The sequence below is a fragment of the Anastrepha obliqua genome, chromosome 2 (assembly GCF_027943255.1).
Source record: "Anastrepha obliqua isolate idAnaObli1 chromosome 2, idAnaObli1_1.0, whole genome shotgun sequence".
Classification (NCBI taxonomy): domain Eukaryota; kingdom Metazoa; phylum Arthropoda; class Insecta; order Diptera; family Tephritidae; genus Anastrepha; species Anastrepha obliqua.
In genome coordinates this window covers 36157022-36177427 of record NC_072893.1, presented here as the reverse complement: position 1 = coordinate 36177427, position 20406 = coordinate 36157022, and the positions used below count along the sequence as shown (strand labels likewise).

The window sequence follows — 20406 nt, the reverse complement described above, 5'->3', positions numbered from 1 at the left end:
CGAAACTCGTGCCCGCTTAGCTCCCCCAGCTTCAGCAAAAATATTTGTGATTAGCTTGAACGCATTTTGCGCAAATTTACTCAAAGATTTGTTACGGATTTGATATTCACTTCCGTAACTAATTGCGTTGAGCGTGACACTGATTTTAATGGAAGATATGCTTCTTCTTTTTCTTCGAATTAATCCTACACAAATTTGGCATAAATAAACTCTTAGAGACATTCAGACAACTAAGCGGCCAAAATGAGTTTGGGTTGGAGGATTTTGTATGCGGTTAAGTGTATCTTATAGGTTAATTAAATATTATTTCTGTTATTGGATACAAAAAGCAAATATAATAATTTTAAGAGAAAATATGCAAATTGAAATTTCGGCTTTGAGATTTGAGATTTGCGGCTTCAAAATGGGGTTAATGTGGGTTTTAGCATATTTCTTGTGACAGTAGTGAGTTTTTGAAATAATTATTGTAGATATTCAGTAGTAGTTAAATACAAATCCGCAATGGTGAGTAATCTGCAACTAAATGGGGAGTAACATTTTAGCCAACAGATATTTATAATCTAAAATTGCATCAAAACTTCGTCCAAAATCGGGAAAAATTTCAATAGATTTTATGAGATCTAAATTGAACATCTCACGAACCCTGATTGAGTATCTCAAATTCACTATACAGGGTTTGATTGAAAAGTAATGAGCCTTATTTTTTTTAAGCAGTTTTATTAAACCTTTTGGCTTATACAACTAATATTCTTCAAAATAGGACACTTGAGCGTCAATACACCGCTGGTAGCGGTCCTTCTACTACTTACCTAAAGCTCGCCTACATAAAATTGTGGTGTATCCCTAATTCAGACCATCTAATCCCAGAAAAATTCATGTAACCGGAATTGATCCTGAGCATTGTTTTTGAAAAAAGCTTCAGTGTACTGAAGGTTCTCGACACATTTATTGGCCTCGGTTGCGCTAAACTCAACCAAGTAATGCTTTCAGAGCAGAACCGTGGATTAGGTGAGGTTATATGTAGACTCCCATAGGAGGGAGAAAAAATTAAATTCGCCTTTTGTAATACCATCACAGGGAGACAAGGGATAGCATGAAATATGGAATAGCTTAGGGGAAATAATAAAAATATGACTAATTACGGTTATGTTAGCCGCTTCGTACTGCTGGTCACATTCGTACTATTGAAGAAATCAACAAGCGTAGCAAAATTGTGAGTGTAATCTTGGCACTAAACCTTAGCCCCGTCAAAGCATAACAGCTCAGCAGCAGATTCTGAGATGATTTCTCCTCATCTTTCAAACAGCTGGCGCAAAAAGGGCTCCCGGTAATACCATGTTTCATCGCATGGACAGCTAATGCAGAATATTCCGCAATGAACACTCACAATATTCGAAAATCTGGGCTTGTTAGCCTTAGAAATTCCCTCGAGAACCTTCGATCCACTCATGACTAGAAGACCCTCACGGCTTAAAAGTTAGTGTATTTCCCAGTTTTCGCTGAATTCACGCGAAACCGAAATTTCTAGAAGACGAGCATTAGTAATTAAGGGAACCCCAATCATCTCATTGTGAAAAGAAACCATCTTACGAGTCCTATATCTACCTAAATTATCTTCCCGTAATATCCCTGTGAAAAGAGCTGAGCTCAGTTTGTAATTATTCGGATGCGGCCGAAAGGAAAGTCTGGCATTGTTCGTCTAACTCTGAGCTTATTAACATCCGAAGAAATATTGACTTTCCTGACAGTGGTTACATAAGTCGGCAAGTCTGGTAGCCTGAATTTTTTCCCAGAATTTTATCCGGAGCTCCACTTAAAATACTTCTCCACACATCCTTTCGCCCAACTTTGAGCCACCGTTAACCAGTTCATCAGGCCCTATCTTCAAGTGGCACACCCCCGCACTCTTCACTTGATGAAATGTGAATAGAAAAGGGTCCACAAATTATCCAACGTGAGTGTGAATTCATCACTCACCACGGGGATGAAGTCAAAGTATCCTGGTGTTGTCATAGCGTGTGGCCCAAATGCCTTAATTTGAATACCTGCCACAGAGGCAGCTACCATATTTGTCATTGCGTTAAGTGCCAGAGTAGGAGTGGTGCGAGGCATCCCACCGAATTCAATGAGAGAAGACCGTTGGACCCTCTCCAGTTGCTTAACCAACGTCGTCCTCTACAGCGAGTTCCACCCGACGAAGGCTCCACATAACAAAATTTGCTTTATAAGAGTTGTACAGAGCCAATAGATTATTCTGGGTGCGAGAGGCCGGTTTCTCTTATTTAAAGTAAACATTCATGCATAGAAGCTTGTCTTTTTGTGTTTTAAGCGAAGGGGGAATCTTACATAGACACCGTTAACATAGACGATTCACATGGCAGCCGGTTCTACGTTACCGGAATGACCCTAGCGGAATGACCGTACCTACCGGAATTTCCCTACCAATGGCTGCCGCTCCAGTAAACTAGCCCTGTCTAGTGTACCGTATCCCACGGCTTGAGTGATTCATACTGCTGGCTTAAGGTACACCTCATTTATGACCGCGCACAGTCAGTGATGTCTTACTAAACCGGACTTGCAAAAAAGGACCCCTGTGGACTCAACCCTTAACTACGAACTCTATAGCTTCAATTTTGCCCTGCGGTACTGCCGTTACACATTGCTTCACAAGACCACGCTGGACCATTAAGTCTTCTCATATACACATTAGTCTATTGTCCATCGTTTGGTTGTCTCCTTTCTGAGTTGCTGCGTTGCCATTTTTTTCCCCCGCAGCTCTTGTAGCACATTCGCGGACCAGTCTTTCACTTTGACACACACCAACTTCGATAGCAACCTATGCTTTAGCGTATTGCCTGGCGTAACTCTTTCTTTTACTATCGTTTCTATAGTCGTGCTTTCGGACACACATCTCGGGCAGAAAAAGAAGACATGTTGCACATTTCCACTGCAACTACCGCAGAACGAGCAGTCCTTCGCGTCATGATGGCCAAATCTGAGAAGCTGCCATGCCCCGTCGGAATTGTGTCAGATTGAAATTCGTTTTGTCATCACTTTTTCACTCGACCCATGCTTGTACGCTACCAATAAGTTTGTGGGTCCCCCTCTCTTTTTTCGCTAAATCCCAGCGATGTTGCCACTCATCCAAGCTCCTCTGGCTTTCTTCTTTGCTCTCGTCAGCCGAAAGTCGTCTATTTAGGCTTCTGGTTTTGTCATATATTCTGCCCAGTTCGAAAGCCATAAAGTTCGATGTGACACTCGCTTCATATGAAACCGTTCCTATAGCACAGGCACCTCGAAAGGCGCTTAGCCTCGAAGCTATTTCCGTCTTCTTGGCGTAGGTTCTCATAGCAGCTGTCTTTGCGTATTTGTGCGTCTTTGTGGGCTCTTATTTTTAATATTTATTTTATGCAGTCACGCAGAGCAGTCGATGCCTTCTCAATCCTTTACTCAATATTGGACTTTAGCGCTAGATTTCTACCAAAGAGCAGGAGCCGTGTGTTATCTCTAGCGCATGATAATTAAACATTTTGTTTTTTTTCGCATTAAGCCCAATTACAATGTAATCAGCACAATTCACACCGAAAATTACGAGCCAATTACTACGAGCTTCAAATTCCTAACCTCTTCTTTCAAATACCATAAATTTTATGCAGATGCGAGCTACATTGTATCCATTTTGTGTGTAAATGTCACTCACTATTTTACGAAAATTGATAAATTACCCAAATTACGCATTTGTGCAAATAAGCATTCAATTAGAGACCCAAAGACCCTGACACCTTTCCCATTTCAAAAGGCGAAAAATCATTTCACTGGCAGTTACTTAGCTCAACCAAGCGAATTAAAAATTCGTCAAGCCAAAGAATGCATGAAAATGTACAATTACAAAATTTTCATTCATAAGCAGATATTTGTTAATCGCATGTGTGAAAAACGCCCCGTGCCCCGTGAAGTAGTCATTTAAATACGAGCTCGCACAGGCGCGCACACATACGCAAGGACAGCTTCGCCACTTGAATGTAACCAAACAAAGTTGGAATTAAAGAAATCGTAAATGGCAATTACCGAAATTATGTTTCTCTTTCATTTTCGGAGATACGCATAATTTTCTATGCATTTTCCACAAAGTACTTGAGTAGCGAGCATTCACTGGTGTGTGTGTGTGTGTAAACCTACTCTGTGTGGCCACTTATCCTCCTTAAGTGTAGGTCAAAAGTGTTGGTTAAAAGCGAAAGCGTAAATGCTGACGTGTGAGTGAGCTTTGCATTTCCATGCGCAGAAACCAAAATAAATTTGAAAACCATTGCAGTGGGCGCAGAGGAAAATAAAAATGGCAATGAAGACCGCGCTGCGATACGCGAAAAAAAGGAATATTAAATTATTCTCTATTATTTTTTAGCCATTATGTGAATTAGTAAACAATGGAAATTATGAATAACTGTGTGACAAAAAGCGATGACATTGAAAAGAGAAATATTGCCGCTATTAATATGTGCTTATATTTACTTTTTACATACACATATGTACATGTATGTATGCGTGTGTATGCATGCACATGTGTGGCAGCAACCTTGACATCGTCTGCTGAACGCCATGCAAACATTACAAACGCCACGGGCTTTGAAGAAGCTTGCCACATGTCATTTACAAGAATTCTACGCTTTGTGGGTGGATTCCATTAATTCGAGTTTAAAGCGACGTTTCTTCTTTCGTGCTTGGTTTGAGCTGTGGTAGTTTCTAATTAACAATTGTGGGTAATAGCCGTTGTAATTTTATGGTACTCGCAGGCAATTTAGCGAGTGACTAACAAAATGGCTAAATTTAAGGCAGTACATATAAATATAAAGAAGAAGAAGAAGAAGCATATAAATTTAATTTCGCATAGTTTGGGTAATTAGGCCTTGAGAATAACACGCAGTCTCAGGATGGCTAAGAATTGAGTAAAGATTGGTTTGGTTATTATGTAGGAGATCATTCCATAGCAGCCGGGACACTCCCCAACCAAATAATTTTCAACACCACCAGTTTCCACTCGTATCAATGCAGACTGAAAAGCCGGATGATCCATCAAAAAAAAAACAATAAGATTATGGAAAAACTAGTCACCTGGTCACCAACATTTTCGACGCTTAGGGTTATCATAATAGATCCATTTTTCAGCGTCAGTGTGGATGCGATGTAGCAAACCTTTTTCTTTCTGCCGTTCAAGAAGCGTGTGAAACGTGTGAGCTCGTCATCAAACATCTCTCGATATCCCTCTCCTTCAATTGAAGTGGCACCCAGGTACCTGCTTTATAGACAATTCCCATCGCGTACAAACGTTTACCGACGGTTGATCTGTCAACATCCAACTCTTTAGACATATCATCAAGGGTTCAATATGCGTCTTCATCCAATAATTGTTGTAGTTGAATAGCGTCGAATTTTTTCGGTGCCCTTTCGCGATCTTCATCACTCACGTCGAAATTGCCACTTTGGAAGCGTCGAAACCACTCTTTACAAGTAGTATTTATTCCCATACCCAATACGTACTGCTGTCCTGATCTCCTCGTGATGCATAGGACCTGTAGAATAGATCTAAATCCCACTCTCTTAGGTGCTGCACGACAAATGTCGTTCCAATTGTAATTTGTGCCGTCGAGTTCCCTATCAATAGTTCTGCGCCTAGTGTTTCCTGGAGAGCCAGATTGCTTGGAACTCTGAGGATTCCATCTTGGCACCTGCCTTACCATATGATTCACTGGTATGCGTAGTGTGTGACCAATTCAGCGCCACTTACGCCTACCAATCCCAATCGGTACAGTTTCTTGTTGAGTACGATGCCATATTATTACTATTGATTGGCTGTTTGTGCACTGCGACTTGAAGAGATCTATTGTGCAGCCATGTAGCCTACTCAAACAGTTTTAGGCTGCTAATAAATCCTATAACTGCTGTAGGCTTAATTTCTGCCAGGAGGTTTGGATCTATAGCCCCATTTCCCAGGTAATTTAGTTTGCGTCGTGCCACTGCTGGGCAGTCGCATAGAACATGTCCTGCTATTTCTTGTGCCTCTTTGCAGCGTCTACAGGAATCGTTTTCTATCCCACCGATCTTTTTCATGTGATAATTAAGTTTACAGTGTCTTGTTAGTAGTTCAGTGTAAAGTTTTATTTCCTTTCTGCTCAGGTTAAGGATTGCTTTTGCCTTTATCCGCTCTGGATCTATAAGTATTTTCGATTGCCGCATGCCCGATTGGGCTCACCAGTGATCGATTAGGCCTCGTTGTTCCTGCGCTAGCAGAAAGGCACTTTTGTAGCTGTTATTTACCCCGCAGAAAGGTTCAGGATCTTCGAAGGGAGTGTTTGCCCCCTTTTTTGCTAATGTGTCCACAATTTCCTTCCCTTCGTGCCCCTCATGTCCCGCAACCTACATCAAGGTAACAAAGTTTCTTAATGGTAGGGTGTTGAGGACTTAAAAACATTCAAGGTTGGTCTTGATGGGAATGAGAAGCTATCCAGCGATTTTAGAGCTGCTTTACTGTCAGAGATAATGTTAATATTGGCACCGCGCGTGTCTCTCCGCAGACATTATCTGACACACAGCTCTAAGACGTGGACCTCCGCTTGGAAAATGGAAGTGGTTTTCCCCATTACAATTGCTTTTGTGAAATGTGGTCAGACAATTTCAACCCCGGCACTACCGTCTTCCTTTTTGGACTCATCAGTAAGCCACACCTGTGCCCCCCTGTTTTAATTGTTTCTCCACGCTGAGCGGTCACTTATAACCACTTTGAATTTCTTGGAGAATTCTAGTTTCCTGGCCATCTTGTCGTGGACTGTCAGGCACGGAGAGTTCCGGATTGAACCCAGAACTCTTACATATCCTGTAAGATTGCCTTCTTTGAGATGGAATAGATAAGGAAGTCTTAGAGCTGCACTGACTGCCAACCCTTTGGCTACAAGATAGAGTGGAATGAGTCGAGTGATCATTCCTAAAGCCACTGCGGGGCAGGTTCGCATTGCTGTCGTTACGCTAAGACAGGCTATTCTATATGCCTTTTTAAGTGTTATCTGAGTCGGTGCCATAAATCTTCGTTTGTTTTTTTCGGTCATCTTTTACCAAGTATTCTTCACAAAAATTTGTTAATAAATGTTTGAGTTTTCGTTTCGATGCGGGAGGAGTCTTTCCATGTTTCGCATACCTCGGGGGATGGCTATGAACCATTCAGGGCGCGTCGCAGATGGCGGATAACGAATGCTTCCCAGATATTAGCGGTAGGAGAGAAATAAAGTAGCTTTGCGGACCAAACAAGCCCGAAGAAGAAAAACTGCGTTAAAATAACATTCTAAACCTCGGCGTCTGTTCATCATGTTAGGTGCGGCCGAAGCGGCAAAGGCACTTCAGCAAAAAATTTAGATCTATGGTTTTAAAAATTTTAAATCTCATACATGTAAACTAGGGCAGGTCGATTTAAAAATCGCTCATTACTCTGTGAAAATCGTATTCTAGGGATCAAAATAAAAAACTTTGCCGAAGGAACCATACCTCTAAAACGAATTCTGATGTCCCCCAATTTGGGTCGAACGAAAAATCCCACTTTGACCCATTTAGAGTGGTCCAATCGAGTCCAAATGTATGACCGACCCCCACTAACTTTGGACGGCCGATCCACTCATGCCAGTGGCACACCCCCTGGGGGGTTCCCAATACAATTCTTTGCAAAATATCACCATTTTTGGTCTTTACATGAGAAAACAAACTAAAAAGTTCGACAACACTGGGTGCTATACACTCTGGCTGGAGTCGCATTAAATAACGCGTCTATCTCTCATGAACTTTATACAAGTATACTCTCTGCATCATGGTGAAACGATTTATAGAGGTGTGGCTCCCAGTTAACGGCCTCTCAGTGAATTTGAAAGACTCATCTGATTGGCTGACGTACATTGGCTGCCGGCTTGTTTATGAAAAACTGAGACTGTGTTCGTGGCATACAAAAAAACTCAACATCTTTGCTCGTGCTGCACGTACTGACTGGCCGAGTGTATGAATACATGTGAAATGATCGTGCAGAATCCGGCTGCCGAATCCCCTGTGACGAGGCAGTTGAAGTTGCTCGCATAATTTTATTTTTCACCATAATTAATGGCCAAATCTGGTAAATCTATCATCCTTGACTCTATATTTACCATAGCGAATCTAATTTTTTATTTTCAGATTTTAGAAGATACCATTTCGATACCCTTTAAATATCTCAAAGGTTACTTACAATCCGAGTCAAAAATGCGGTACACATTGTTTCAAAATTGAGGTAGTGAATAACTGTAGGTACCTTAATACAATGTGGCGCAAAATGAGTCACCCTATCGGAACACGCTTGTGAATTAGACAGCTGCAGTATACAAATAAACAAGCAACGGAGCGCGTAAACAAAATGTTTCTATCGCTCAAAAGATATAATAGGACTATGAATAAGTTCGTGCGGTTTTACAACAGATGGCGTAACTTGATTATTATTCCATCGATCCACATTTCCAAACATTCATTGGAGAGCTACTGTCGTAAGGCACAAACGTCAGTATAAGTTTTTTATTTGAAGCGTAAACAACAATATTTTTACCACACTTGAAAATGTCGAATTTCGTGCCAAATAATGTGTTTTTGCGGGGAATTTTTTAATATGAAGAAAAAAGCAGCCGAAAGTCATCGTATCTTGGTGGAAGTTTATGGTGAGCATGCTCTAGCTGAGCGAACGTGCCAGAAGTGGTTTGCACGCTTTAAAAGTGGTGATTTTGGCTTGGAAGACGAAGAACGCGAGGGTGCGCCGCCAAAGTTCATGGATACCGAATTGGAGGAATTGCTCGATCAAGATCCGGCTCAAACGCAAGAAGAGGTTGCAAAAACTTTGGGAGTTGATCAATCAACCATTTCCAAACGTTTAAAAGCCATGGGAATGATCCGAAAGGTAGGCCATTGGGTGCCGTATGAATTGAAGCCAAGAGACGTTGAACGCCGTTTTATGGCATGCGAACAACTGCTTCAACGGCACAAAAGAAAGGGTTTTTTGCATCGAAATGTGACTGGCGATGAAAAGTGGGTCCATTACGACAATCCAAAACGTCGGGCAACGTATGGATACCCTGGCCATGCTTCAACATCGACGTCGGCGCAGAATATTCATGGCCTGAAGGTTATGCTGTGTATCTGGTGGAACCAGCTGGGTGTTGTGTATTATGAGCTACTGAAACCGAATGAAACGATTACGGGGGATGTCTACCGACGACAATTGATGCGTTTGAGCCGAGCACTGCGAGAAAAACGGCCGCAATACGCCGATAGACACGACAAAGTTATTTTGCAACATGACAATGCTCGGCCACATGTTGCACAAGTGGTCAAAACATACTTAGAAACGCTCAAATGGGATATCCTACCCCACCCGCCGTATAGTCCAGACCTTGCGCCATCCGATTACTATCTCTTCCGATCGATGCAACATGGCCTGGCTGACCAGCACTTCCGTAATTACGATGAAGTCAAAAAATGGATCGATTCGTGGATTGCGGCAAAACCGACCGAATTTTTCACAAAGGGAATCCGTGAATTGCCAGAAAGATGGGAAAAAGTAGTAGCAAGCGATGGACAATACTTTGAATATTAAATTTGTAACCATTTTACGTCAATAAAGTTTCAAATTTCGAAAAAAAACCGCACGAACTTATTCATAGTCCTATTATATATTTTTTTTTAATAAAAAATGTATTCAAAAACAAAATCGGATGATTAGTTTTGCGCCACTGTCTTTAAAACATTATATATATACAGGGTGGCTGATGAAAGCCGCTACCAAAAAAAAATTGAATAACTTTTTTTCTTTTTAAGTTATCTGTTCCATTTTTGTTTTAATTTGCAGATTGATCTTTAAAATTTATTAAAATGGATAACTGGGACACGCAAACAAGAATTTGGATAGTCCGCCGCTATCACGCACTGGAGTCCGTAGTTTTGGTACAGAGAGTACAGGCGGATGTTTGGCGGCGATCCCCCGAGCAGATGGACCATAATGAGACTGGTGAATAATTTTGCTGAGCAAGGAACAGTCGCAAGAAGGCCTTATCATCGAAACCCACCAGTTCGGACGGAGGAAACGATCGCTGCTGTAGCTGCAGCTATACAAAGCAATCCAAGGGTTTCAACAAGAAGCTTATCTGCTCAACTTGGTGTCAGCCGACAGTCTTTGCAAACAATAATGCACAAAGATTTAGACTTATTTCCCTACAAAATTCAAATGGTTAACAAACTGAATGCAGCAGACTTGCCGATTCGCTTGGAATTTTGCCAGAAGATCCTGCAAATGGTGGAAGAAGACCAAAACATGTTAAACTGCCTTTTCATGTCTGATGAGGCCCATTTCGATTTAAACGGCAATGTGAACAAACAAAATTGTCGAATATGGAGTACTTCTAACCCACAGATACTCCACGAGACGGAATTGCATCCTCTTCGCGTGACAGTGTGGTGTGCGGTTTCTTCACGCTGTATTGTCGGGCCTTATTTTTTTGAAGAAAATGGTCACACCGTTACGGTTACTGGAGACCGTTATTTGAAAATGCTGAAAGAATTTTTCTATCCAGAACTACGCCGAAAGAGAATTCCTTTCAACTCTGTGTGGTTTCAACAAGATGGGGCAACGTCTCACATAGCCCAGACTGTTATGACAGAGTTGCGACGAAAATTTCCCAATAAACTGATTTCAAGAAACTCCGAATTTCGTTGGCCCCCCAGGTCGCCTGACCTTACTGCACCTGACTCTTTCTTGTGGGGTTTATGTAAACAAGAAGTTTATAAAACAAAGCCAACAAATTTGGATGAACTAAAACTCAAAGCAGCAATGAACAACTTTTTACTAAGATGCCGCACTTGTGTCAACGAGCATGGGGGGCATTTAAATTCAATTATTTTTAAAACTAGTTAAGCTCCATTTAATAAAATTTAATGACCTTCAACTTGAAAAAAAAAATAAATGAATTCCATACACTAAAAAAAAAGTTATTTGAGTTTCTTAATGTAGCAAAATTCATCAGCCACCCTGTATTTGGTGCTTACACCCTTTTTTGGCCTTCTCCACACAGGAGGGTCCTACAGTTTCAAGCCGCGTCCGATTGGCAGATGTTTTTTTTTTTTTATTTTTTTATGAGGAGCTTTTTCATGACAGAAATAAACTCGGAGGCAATGGCAATGGCGGCATTCGGCACTCTGCAGGCAATTTGAAACACGTCACACATATCACAGCGCACAAAACGTAGAATATTTAATTCTAATCTGAAGTCATCTTTACTTTACGGGTGCGAAACGTGGAATGCGACGATAGCCGACACAAGCTTTATACTTTCTAAGCCTTCATAAACAGATGCCTACGAAAAATTCTTAAAACATTCTGGTCAAGGACCACTTCCAAGCTGAGTTATGGGCCAGAACATAGCAGAACCCGTGCAACTAAAAGACCGAAAGAAAAAAGGGAGCTGGAGCGGCCATGTACTGCGGAGGGAAAGGGGCTACACAACAAGACCCACGAATAGACTGAAGCCCCAAGCAAGTCGCAGGCGATGAAGACCAGCTAACACTTGGAGACGACTGCTGGAGATAGAAACCCGGCACATGGCACGCCGCAGCTGGAATGAAGTTAGGGAATTGGCGCCAAACAATCCGAATAGAGGGCCTATTCCCATTGAGGGCCTATACTCCAACATGGAACTCTAGGAATTGATAATGAGGATGGTAATAGGCATAAACACTCAAGGTCAAGTGCAGACTAAATTGGCGTTAAAAATCAATAAACGTTTTAGCCTGTGTTTCAAGCAGAAACATTATAAAGCTTTGAGAGATTTTTACCTGCTAAGTGCTCGGTGCTCCCTCGATGGTCATCTGCTCAAAATCCGAGTTACGCTAAAACCATGAGTAAGGTCCAAAGAACAGCCTTGTTATCTATTCCAAACAAATCACTGGAAGTGCTAGTAAATTTGCCTGCACTAAATCTTGTAGGGAAACACGTGACCGCCGCCTCGGCGCTTAGATTCCAAAGTATGGTGCTATGGAGAGAACGGTGGTTTGGCCACGCCTGTATTTTGCACTCTCTGAACAGTCACAAACAAGAAATAGACTATTCTATTCCTAGACTCACTTTCGATAAGTTCTTCAAGATGAGTACACCGTCAAGAAGGGAGTGGCAGACACCATAGCCATGGAGAAGGGGGGAATTTAATTTCTAGACGATAAGGTTGGCTATGGAGTTTTCTCGAAGGAATTAGGACTAGAACTATCCGTTCGACTACCAGACTACTGCAGCGCCAGGCAGAGGTTTTAGCTATAAAACAAGTGGCTACATATCTAAATACGCACGCCGTAACAAAAACGACTATAAATATATTCTCAAATAGCCAAGTGGCCATCAAATCAATGAATACGGCTATACTAAGATCAAAGGTTGCACAGGAATCCCAGGCAGACCTAAATGATGGTAGCGTCGTATTCAAGGTCAGCCTTTATTTGGGTTCCGGGACACAGAGATATTGAGGGAAACTGTACAGCTGATGAGCTAGCCAGAAAAGGTACTGCTCTTCAAATGCTTAGTGATACAAGTACCATTGGAATACCTTTGGCCTCGAGTAAACTAATAATAAAAAAAAGCATTATCCAAGAGGCTAATAAGTCATGGAGAGTTTAAGATACATGTGTAACAGCTAGGCTACTATGGCCGCAAATAGACAAGAAAAAGACAAAGGAATTGCTTAGCCTCTCAAGAGATGATATCTCGAAGGTCGTGGCTCGTGTCACCGGTCATTGGCTATCTGGCAGGCATTCCTTGAGACTAGGAGTTTTCTTCCATGAATATTGCAGAAGTTGTAGAGATGAGGAAGAGGAAGAAACAGTTGAGCACTTCCTTTGCAATTGTCCAGCCTTAGCTAAAATCAGAGCAGGTTGTCTAGGTAAACACTTTTTTTTGCTCTTACAAAAATGTCTGACGTGGGGATTAGACCAATCCTGCGTTTCATAAGAGCCTCAAAATGGTATCATTAAATAAATAAATAAGGTTCCCGAGTCGCACAGTGGTATCACAACGGACGTGGAAGGTCTAAGTGAGTTGGTCGTTTGGACCGACTACCACCTTAACCTAACCTAACCCTCGGTGATAAAAAGTTCGTTTCTCTGGACCAGTACTGGCTTCGGCAAAAGTGGACTGGAAGACATCTTTTTTGATAATTATTGGTGTTTATCCATGTTGAGTAACCATTATGGGGCAATGCTATTAGTATTCAGATAAAATGAGAAACTACTAATTAAGGTACCTGCACAAAGAGTGAAACAACCCAAAATATTCAAAAGAAAAGATTCGCTTTACTATTTTATTATTATGTTTTCCTGCCCTCCTCCCTCTTATGTAGTTGTAATACAAAGGCTTATAGCCCCATACATGCCCTTCTCCGTTTCTTTTTGGCCCATACACCTAACCTCAATCGAACCTATAAAATATTTTTAATCAACAATTCCAATAAATTTCTGCATTTAATCAAATTTTTATATTCAATTTCATATTTTTAACCAAAGCGTTCATCCTTTTACTGACTTTTCTTTTCCTCCTCTTCTTTTTTCCAGTGCTCAATGTCGCCGCCGGCAAAGCGCCAATGCAAATCTCCACCGAAGGCTCGGGTGCACCACAAAAGGCCATTGACGGTTCAACATCCGCATTTTTCACACCGGAAACCTGTTCGCTCACCAAAGCTGAGCGTTCGCCTTGGTGGTATGTGAATCTGCTGGAGCCGTATATGGTGCAATTGGTGCGGCTAGACTTTGGCAAATCGTGCTGTGGTAAGTGTGCAAATACAAAATATTCTCATTTACTTAAGTTTTTAATACGAAATAGAATTATCAAATAGAACTTGGTAAATCCCAATTTTAATAATTTATTGACATTCTTCTAATCTTTTTTTCTAATGTATAATTCATTGGTAGTTATTTTTCAAGCATCTCGTCCAATTCATAGTATGTTATTTAACCTTACCGAGATCGCAAAAGTGTAAAATTTGTTTCCTCGAGGTCAGCTTATGCTTTCTCTACGAGACGTGCTATCCAGAGAGGATTGCAGCAAAAAATGAAATGTTAGATTAATTTTTATTAAGCCATGGGATATCAACACATATACTCCACCAGAATATAAGTATATTTAGCGTATCGATACTGACTATGATCTTCACAGGACCCGACCAAGGAAGGAACTATATTACATGCAATATTCACAAATTTTGTGTAGGACCTGCTCGTAAACCATCGGATACCAAGGTCATTGTAAGTTCGCTAGTTCTTGGTGCCGTGTGACTTGCTTGTCCGATAGGGATGAACTTGACTTAGCTTGCTTGATTTCCCGCAAGTGTCTGTTGGGCTAATCCTTGCTGTATTCTCCTGTCCCAGGCACATTTACACCAACTCTACCATTAGAATATCACTTTAGGGGGAGATCTAACTTCGCCCTCCCTCTCTTTTGTACCATCTCGCAAAGCTGAATGTAAGCCTATTTCAGATTCGCTAGAAAATCTACGAAGTAGTTGTGTAAATAACAGTATGGAATCTTGGCTAATACGGAACGATGTTAGAAGTAGTTTTCAACACCCTCCTTTTCTTTTTCGTCACGTGAACTGTGGCAAAAATCATTTCATGCCAAGTCCGACCCGACATGTCGTGTATCTCAAATAGATACTGTTCCATTATTTTACGAATCACTATCCGCAAGACGGTAAAAATAACGATTTAGACCTGTTTTGCAGCTTTTTCGGATTAAATTTGTACTGTTACCTCATAAGAGGATTTCTTGGTCGATAAGTAAATTCCGCTCTTTCATTGGAAGTCAGCCCAAGTCGATGCTTGTGCGGTAAATGTGGAAACCTCGCATTTTGATCAAAGTTCATCCAAAGCAAATAGGTCCCTTTTTCTTATTATTATTTAGCTCATGCGCAGTGTAGTTTTTGGAAATGCTCCTGATAGCAGGAGCTCAAACATAGCTAATGGTTTACCAGATGTATACTCGTTTAATGCATTCTTTCAATCAGATTCTTTCAATTTGTTTCCATTAATTGTACAAATTTAATGGCAGAATAAAACGTAAGTGATTGTACTGCAGTGGAAGAAAGTTTGAGCCAGAGAGTGGTCTTCTTTTATGGGAGAATTTATGCCTAAACACGTTGTAGGGGTCAGGTAGATATTTAGTGAGAGATGAATCACACTGCACACCCTATCATTTAACTTTGAGCGATATGAAAAAATATCAGTGAACCTTCTTCTTAATGGGCGCGTAACCGCTTACGCGATTTTGGACGAGTTCAACAAAGCGCGCCACTCGTTTCTTTCGCGTGCTAACCAGCGCGAATTTCAACGCAGAGGAGGCTTTCAGAGCCGGAGCGTTTGTATCCATTCGGACGAGATGACCCAGTCAACGAAGCCACTGGATCTTTATTCGCTTTATTCGCTGCGCTATGTCTATGTCGTCACAAAAGCTCATACAACTCATCGTTTTATCGCTTTCGATATTCGCCGTTGCCAACGTGCAAAGGTTCAAAAATCTTACGCAGAATCTTTCTCTCAAACACTTCAAGCGTCGCTTCATCGGATGTTGGTATCGTCCAAGCTTCTACGTCATACGTTAGCACGGGCATTATGAGATACTTATAAAGTGTCACTTTTATTCGTCGAAAGAGGACTTTACTACTCAATTGCCCACTTAGTAAAAGAAGCCCCTGTTGGCAAGAGAGATTTTTCTTTGGATTTCAAGGCTGACAAGCTCAAAAACATGACACCGTGGGTGCCGATACGCGATTGCGCTAACTGTTTGTTTGATGACAGGAGGTATTTCGTTTTGTCCTCGTTCACCACCAGACCCATTCGCTTTGCTTCTTTACCCAGTTTGGAAAAGACAAAACTAAGAACGCGATTAGTAAGCCCGAGGATGTCAAAATTACCGGTATCCGCCCATAAGTGTACGTCCTTATAAAAAATTGTACCTGAGCGATTAAGTTCTGCGGCTCGAATGATCTTTTCCGGTATCAGGTTAAAGAAGTCACACGACAGCGATTCACTCTGTCTGAAACCTCGTTTGGTTTTGGCTCGGAGGGGGCCTTCTTAATTCTGACGGCGCTGCTGGTATTGAGCAACGTCATCTTGCATAGCCGTATTAGTTTTGCGGGGATACCAAATTCAGACATTGCGGCAAACAGGTAACTCCTTTTCGTACTGTTGAATGCAGCTTTGAAGTCAACGAAAAGGTGGTGTGTATCGATTCTCCTTTCATGAGTCTTTTCCAAGGCTTGGCGTATTGTGAATATCTGGTCGATGGTAGACTTTCTAGGTCTAAAGCCACACTGATAAGGTCCAATTAGTTGAGTAAATGAACCTTAGGTTCAAGGAAGAGGCATTTTCCTGCAAATTTCTTCCAACGCTTTTCTGTGAAAAACTTGTTTAAAAAGCAGTGATAGAGGTTTGAGTTCTTTAGATTTCAGAAATATAAATTTCTGAGCTGATTGCCATTCGTCTCGACTCATTACAACTATTCTGAAGATTACCACAGAGGTCCACCGGAAAAACGCCTAGTATAAATTTCAGAGCCTTTTCGGGCATGGAGTCCGAAGAACTCCAGTTATCAATGGAAGCTCACTGGCAAGAGGTGGAAATAAAATACAGAACGTCAGTCACAATCATGCAAGCAGTCCGTTGTATTTTTTTTATTTTTTACAAAGTTGAAGCTTTAGCTAGCGCTGGACAATCTACGGTGATCACGTAAAAAGAATTATCCTCATCATCATCATCATAATGCATAGCCCTACAGCTTGGTGTAAGAATAAGTTTCCCCCATAATTTGTATCTACGCATCTCGGTCCACAGCCATCCTACGTTAGTTGGGCGCTCCTATACTTCTTAGATCGTCCTCAATGTCGTTTAATCATCTTTTCCGCGGTCGCCTTTTTCGATTTTCACCAAAACGTGCACCCAAAACTTGGCGAGGTATTCGTGTCCTAGCCACCGGATGCGCTGCAATTTAACAAACCGTGCGAAGTTAGAATTGTAGCACCAGCAATTTTCAATTTTATTCCCAGACAGTGCTACTGCATTGAAATAACCCCAACTCCACTTCCCCTTCGAAAAGTTAGCTCTGAAAAATGAATTTTGTCTGGTTATACTCCAAAGTTAATTGGCCATACGAATCTTTGGCAAAATTTCAAAAACTAAAATCCAAAACCGGCTTCATATATCATCCTCCCTTTGACACACTGTGCGCCGTTATCGGTCGACTACACCAACATATTCGCTTGGCTTTCACTTCGCTTACTCACACAGTTCGACCAAGCAGCCAACCAGCCAGCCAACCAGCCAGCCAACCAGCCAGCGCGTCCAGAAAGTTAATGTTATGTGATTTTTGTTTACCTATGAAATGCTGCCAACGCCACTAAATCCAATTCACGTGAACGGCATTGTTGTTGGCTGTCATTTTGTACCTTTTGTATTGTTTCGCCAGCGCACTAAGAAAAAATTCGATTTTCTTCAAGTCGGGCGGCGTAGGCTTTATCACAACTGTTGACTGTTGGCTGTCGTCTGTCGTCTGCTCGATTGTCGTCTGCACTGGCTGTGCTGTTAGCTTTCAATTCATGTGAGTCATACTTGTTTGTTCGGATTGTGGTAAGAGAAGTGCCTGTGCATGTGTGTTGATGCTGTTGTTGTGACTGCCGCGGCCACAACTGCCGGTGTCTTTGGTTGCTCTATACAATTTATGATTACTTTCACTAAGCGACATAGCTGCGGCTGTGTAGCCATTGCTAACCACTGCTATTGCTTATGGTGATTTTTTTGTTGTTATTATTATTATTATTTGTTTTTTTTTTTTGTAACCCGAAAGCCCAAGCCAAGCGCTGGAAGCGCAGCTGAAATTTAGTTGAACCCACTAAGTGCGAACCCCAAAAAGCAATGCTGCCACTTTGCTGTTTGAAGTTAGATCGCTGGTTCATTGAACTGTAACAAAATGTAAAGCCAGCATTCCTCCATATTTCACACTACGCTTTTTAGGTGGATTTTTATATCTATTAACCTTTTACTTTTTTTCTTGTAGGCAGCAAACCCGCTACCATTGTTGTGCGTGTCGGTAACAACCGTCCCGATCTCGGCACCAATCCGATTTGCAACCGTTTCACAGGTCTACTCGAAGAGGGTCAACCACTATTTCTGCCCTGTAACCCACCCATGCCCGGTGCGTTTGTCTCTGTGCACTTGGAAACAAATACGCCCAACCAATTGTCTATTTGTGAGGCTTTCGTTTACACCGATCAAGCATTGCCCATTGAACGTTGTCCCACCTTCCGCGATCAACCACCAGGGGCGCTGGCTTCCTACAACGGCAAATGTTACATTTTCTATAATCGCCAGCCATTGAACTTCCTCGATGCACTCTCATTCTGTCGCTCACGCGGTGGCACACTCATCAGCGAAAGTAATCCAGCGCTGCAGGGCTTCATCAGTTGGGAACTGTGGCGTCGTCATCGTACCGACATTAGCTCACAATATTGGATGGGTGCAGTGCGCGATGGCGCAGATCGCAACACGTGGAAGTGGGTGAATGGTGACGAGGTGGCGGTGTCTTTCTGGAATCATCCAGGTGGCGATGAGGATTGTGCGCGTTTCGATGGCTCGAAGGGTTGGCTGTGGAGTGACACAAACTGCAATACATTATTGAACTTCATATGCCAGCATCAGCCAAAGACATGCGGTCGGCCAGAGCAGCCGCCAAACTCGACTATGGTGGCGCTGAACGGTTTCGAAGTGGGCGCTCAAATCAACTACTCTTGTGATGCCAATCATTTGCTTGTAGGTCCGGCGACACGTACATGCCTGGAGACTGGTTTCTACAATGAATTTCCACCTGTTTGTAAATGTAAGTAAATGCAAGTTGAAGCTGTGAAGGTATTTAAGTACATCGCTTGCTTTTTTTCTACAGATATCGAATGCGGACTACCCGCCTCGATACCGCATGGCTCCTATGACCTTATAAACGGCACTGTCGGCTATCTTAGCGTGGTCAAGTATGCATGCGCCAAGGGCTTTGAAATGATTGGGCGTGCAGTGCTCACCTGTGACTTTGATGAACGTTGGAACGGCCCACCGCCACGTTGTGAAAGTAAGTGTTGTTTCTTAAAACCCAACTCATTCTTCTTACCACAAAGCTAATATTTAAAATCTCATCACTGTCATCTGCTCAGTCGTTGAATGCGATACGCTACCTGGCAATTACTACAACACTCTTATATCTGCACCGAATGGCACTTACTACGGTTCAAGGGCCGAAATCTCCTGCCCACCTGGTTATCGGCTCGAAGGTCCTCACGTGCTCACCTGCTTGGCTACGGGTCAGTGGAGTAGCGCGCTACCACGTTGCATTCGTCTCGAACCCTCCACGCCGGCGCCAACGCAACCGACAACACCGGCACCTACACAACCGCCTACTCCATCACCAACAACACCATCGACTACGTCTTATAGACCACGCCTTACATCAACTTCAAGGCAACCATCTTACAAACCCACCACCAGCACTACACAATCGACAAGTACAACACTACAACTGGATGTTCTTGGCGGCGGTAAGTAACGTCATAGTTTTTTTGATGATTCATCTTTGCTTAAGCTCTTATCTTTTTTCCCCCTTCCTTTTTTACAATAGTCGATTCTGACGAGGAGGTCACCTATATTGTGCCCGGCACTGTGCGCGAAGAGTTCCCACCACGTCGCCCACTCCGTCCAGTATCCGTGCCCAAACGTACCAGCACCACACCGGCTTATTATTCGCCCACCACTTCGACCACGACCAGCACAACAGCGCGTACACGTCCTTATAGCCCTGTGGAAACAACGACCCGTAACACGCAGAATATTATACTTAATGCGCACCCACAGGATAATGAAATTGCAGACAGCGTCAATATTCGACACAATCAGTCGCCAAATGTTAATATTCCATTCTCTGTGGACAACGCCGATCGCAAGGAAACGAAGGAGGCTAAACTCAATTTGGGCGCCATTGTCGCCTTGGGCGCATTCGGTGGTTTCGTTTTTCTGGCGGCGGTCATCACGACAATCATCATTTTAGTGAGAAGGTGAGTGGGACTGTCTTTTATTCGTTGTTTTCTTTAGTTATTAATTCGTTTATTAGTTTCTATAAATCATTTATGAATGCGAGAGCCTTTGCGGTGAGAGGCGATGCTTGATTGCAGATCACCTGCGAACGCTCTTGTTTATATGTAAATACTAATAAATATTAATTACTAAAATAGATTTTATTGCACTTTAGTGACTTTTACATTTAAAGTAAAAATGATTGAAATTTTCGAAGAA

The 20406-nt window shown here is 42.2% G+C and overlaps 1 protein-coding gene across 2 annotated transcripts in view; it reads left to right on the top strand.

Annotated features, from left to right (window-relative positions):
• The window catches only part of LOC129239012 (uncharacterized), a 162127-nt gene that overhangs the window by 130493 nt on the left and 11228 nt on the right, over window positions 1–20406 (top strand). For both annotated transcript variants that reach the window (XM_054874273.1, XM_054874274.1), the window contains exons 4-8: window positions 13639–13851; window positions 18131–18949; window positions 19013–19192; window positions 19275–19655; window positions 19736–20168. In XM_054874273.1, the coding sequence (XP_054730248.1) occupies window positions 13639–13851; window positions 18131–18949; window positions 19013–19192; window positions 19275–19655; window positions 19736–20168 (2026 nt within the window). The remainder of the gene's footprint in view (window positions 1–13638; window positions 13852–18130; window positions 18950–19012; window positions 19193–19274; window positions 19656–19735; window positions 20169–20406) is intronic.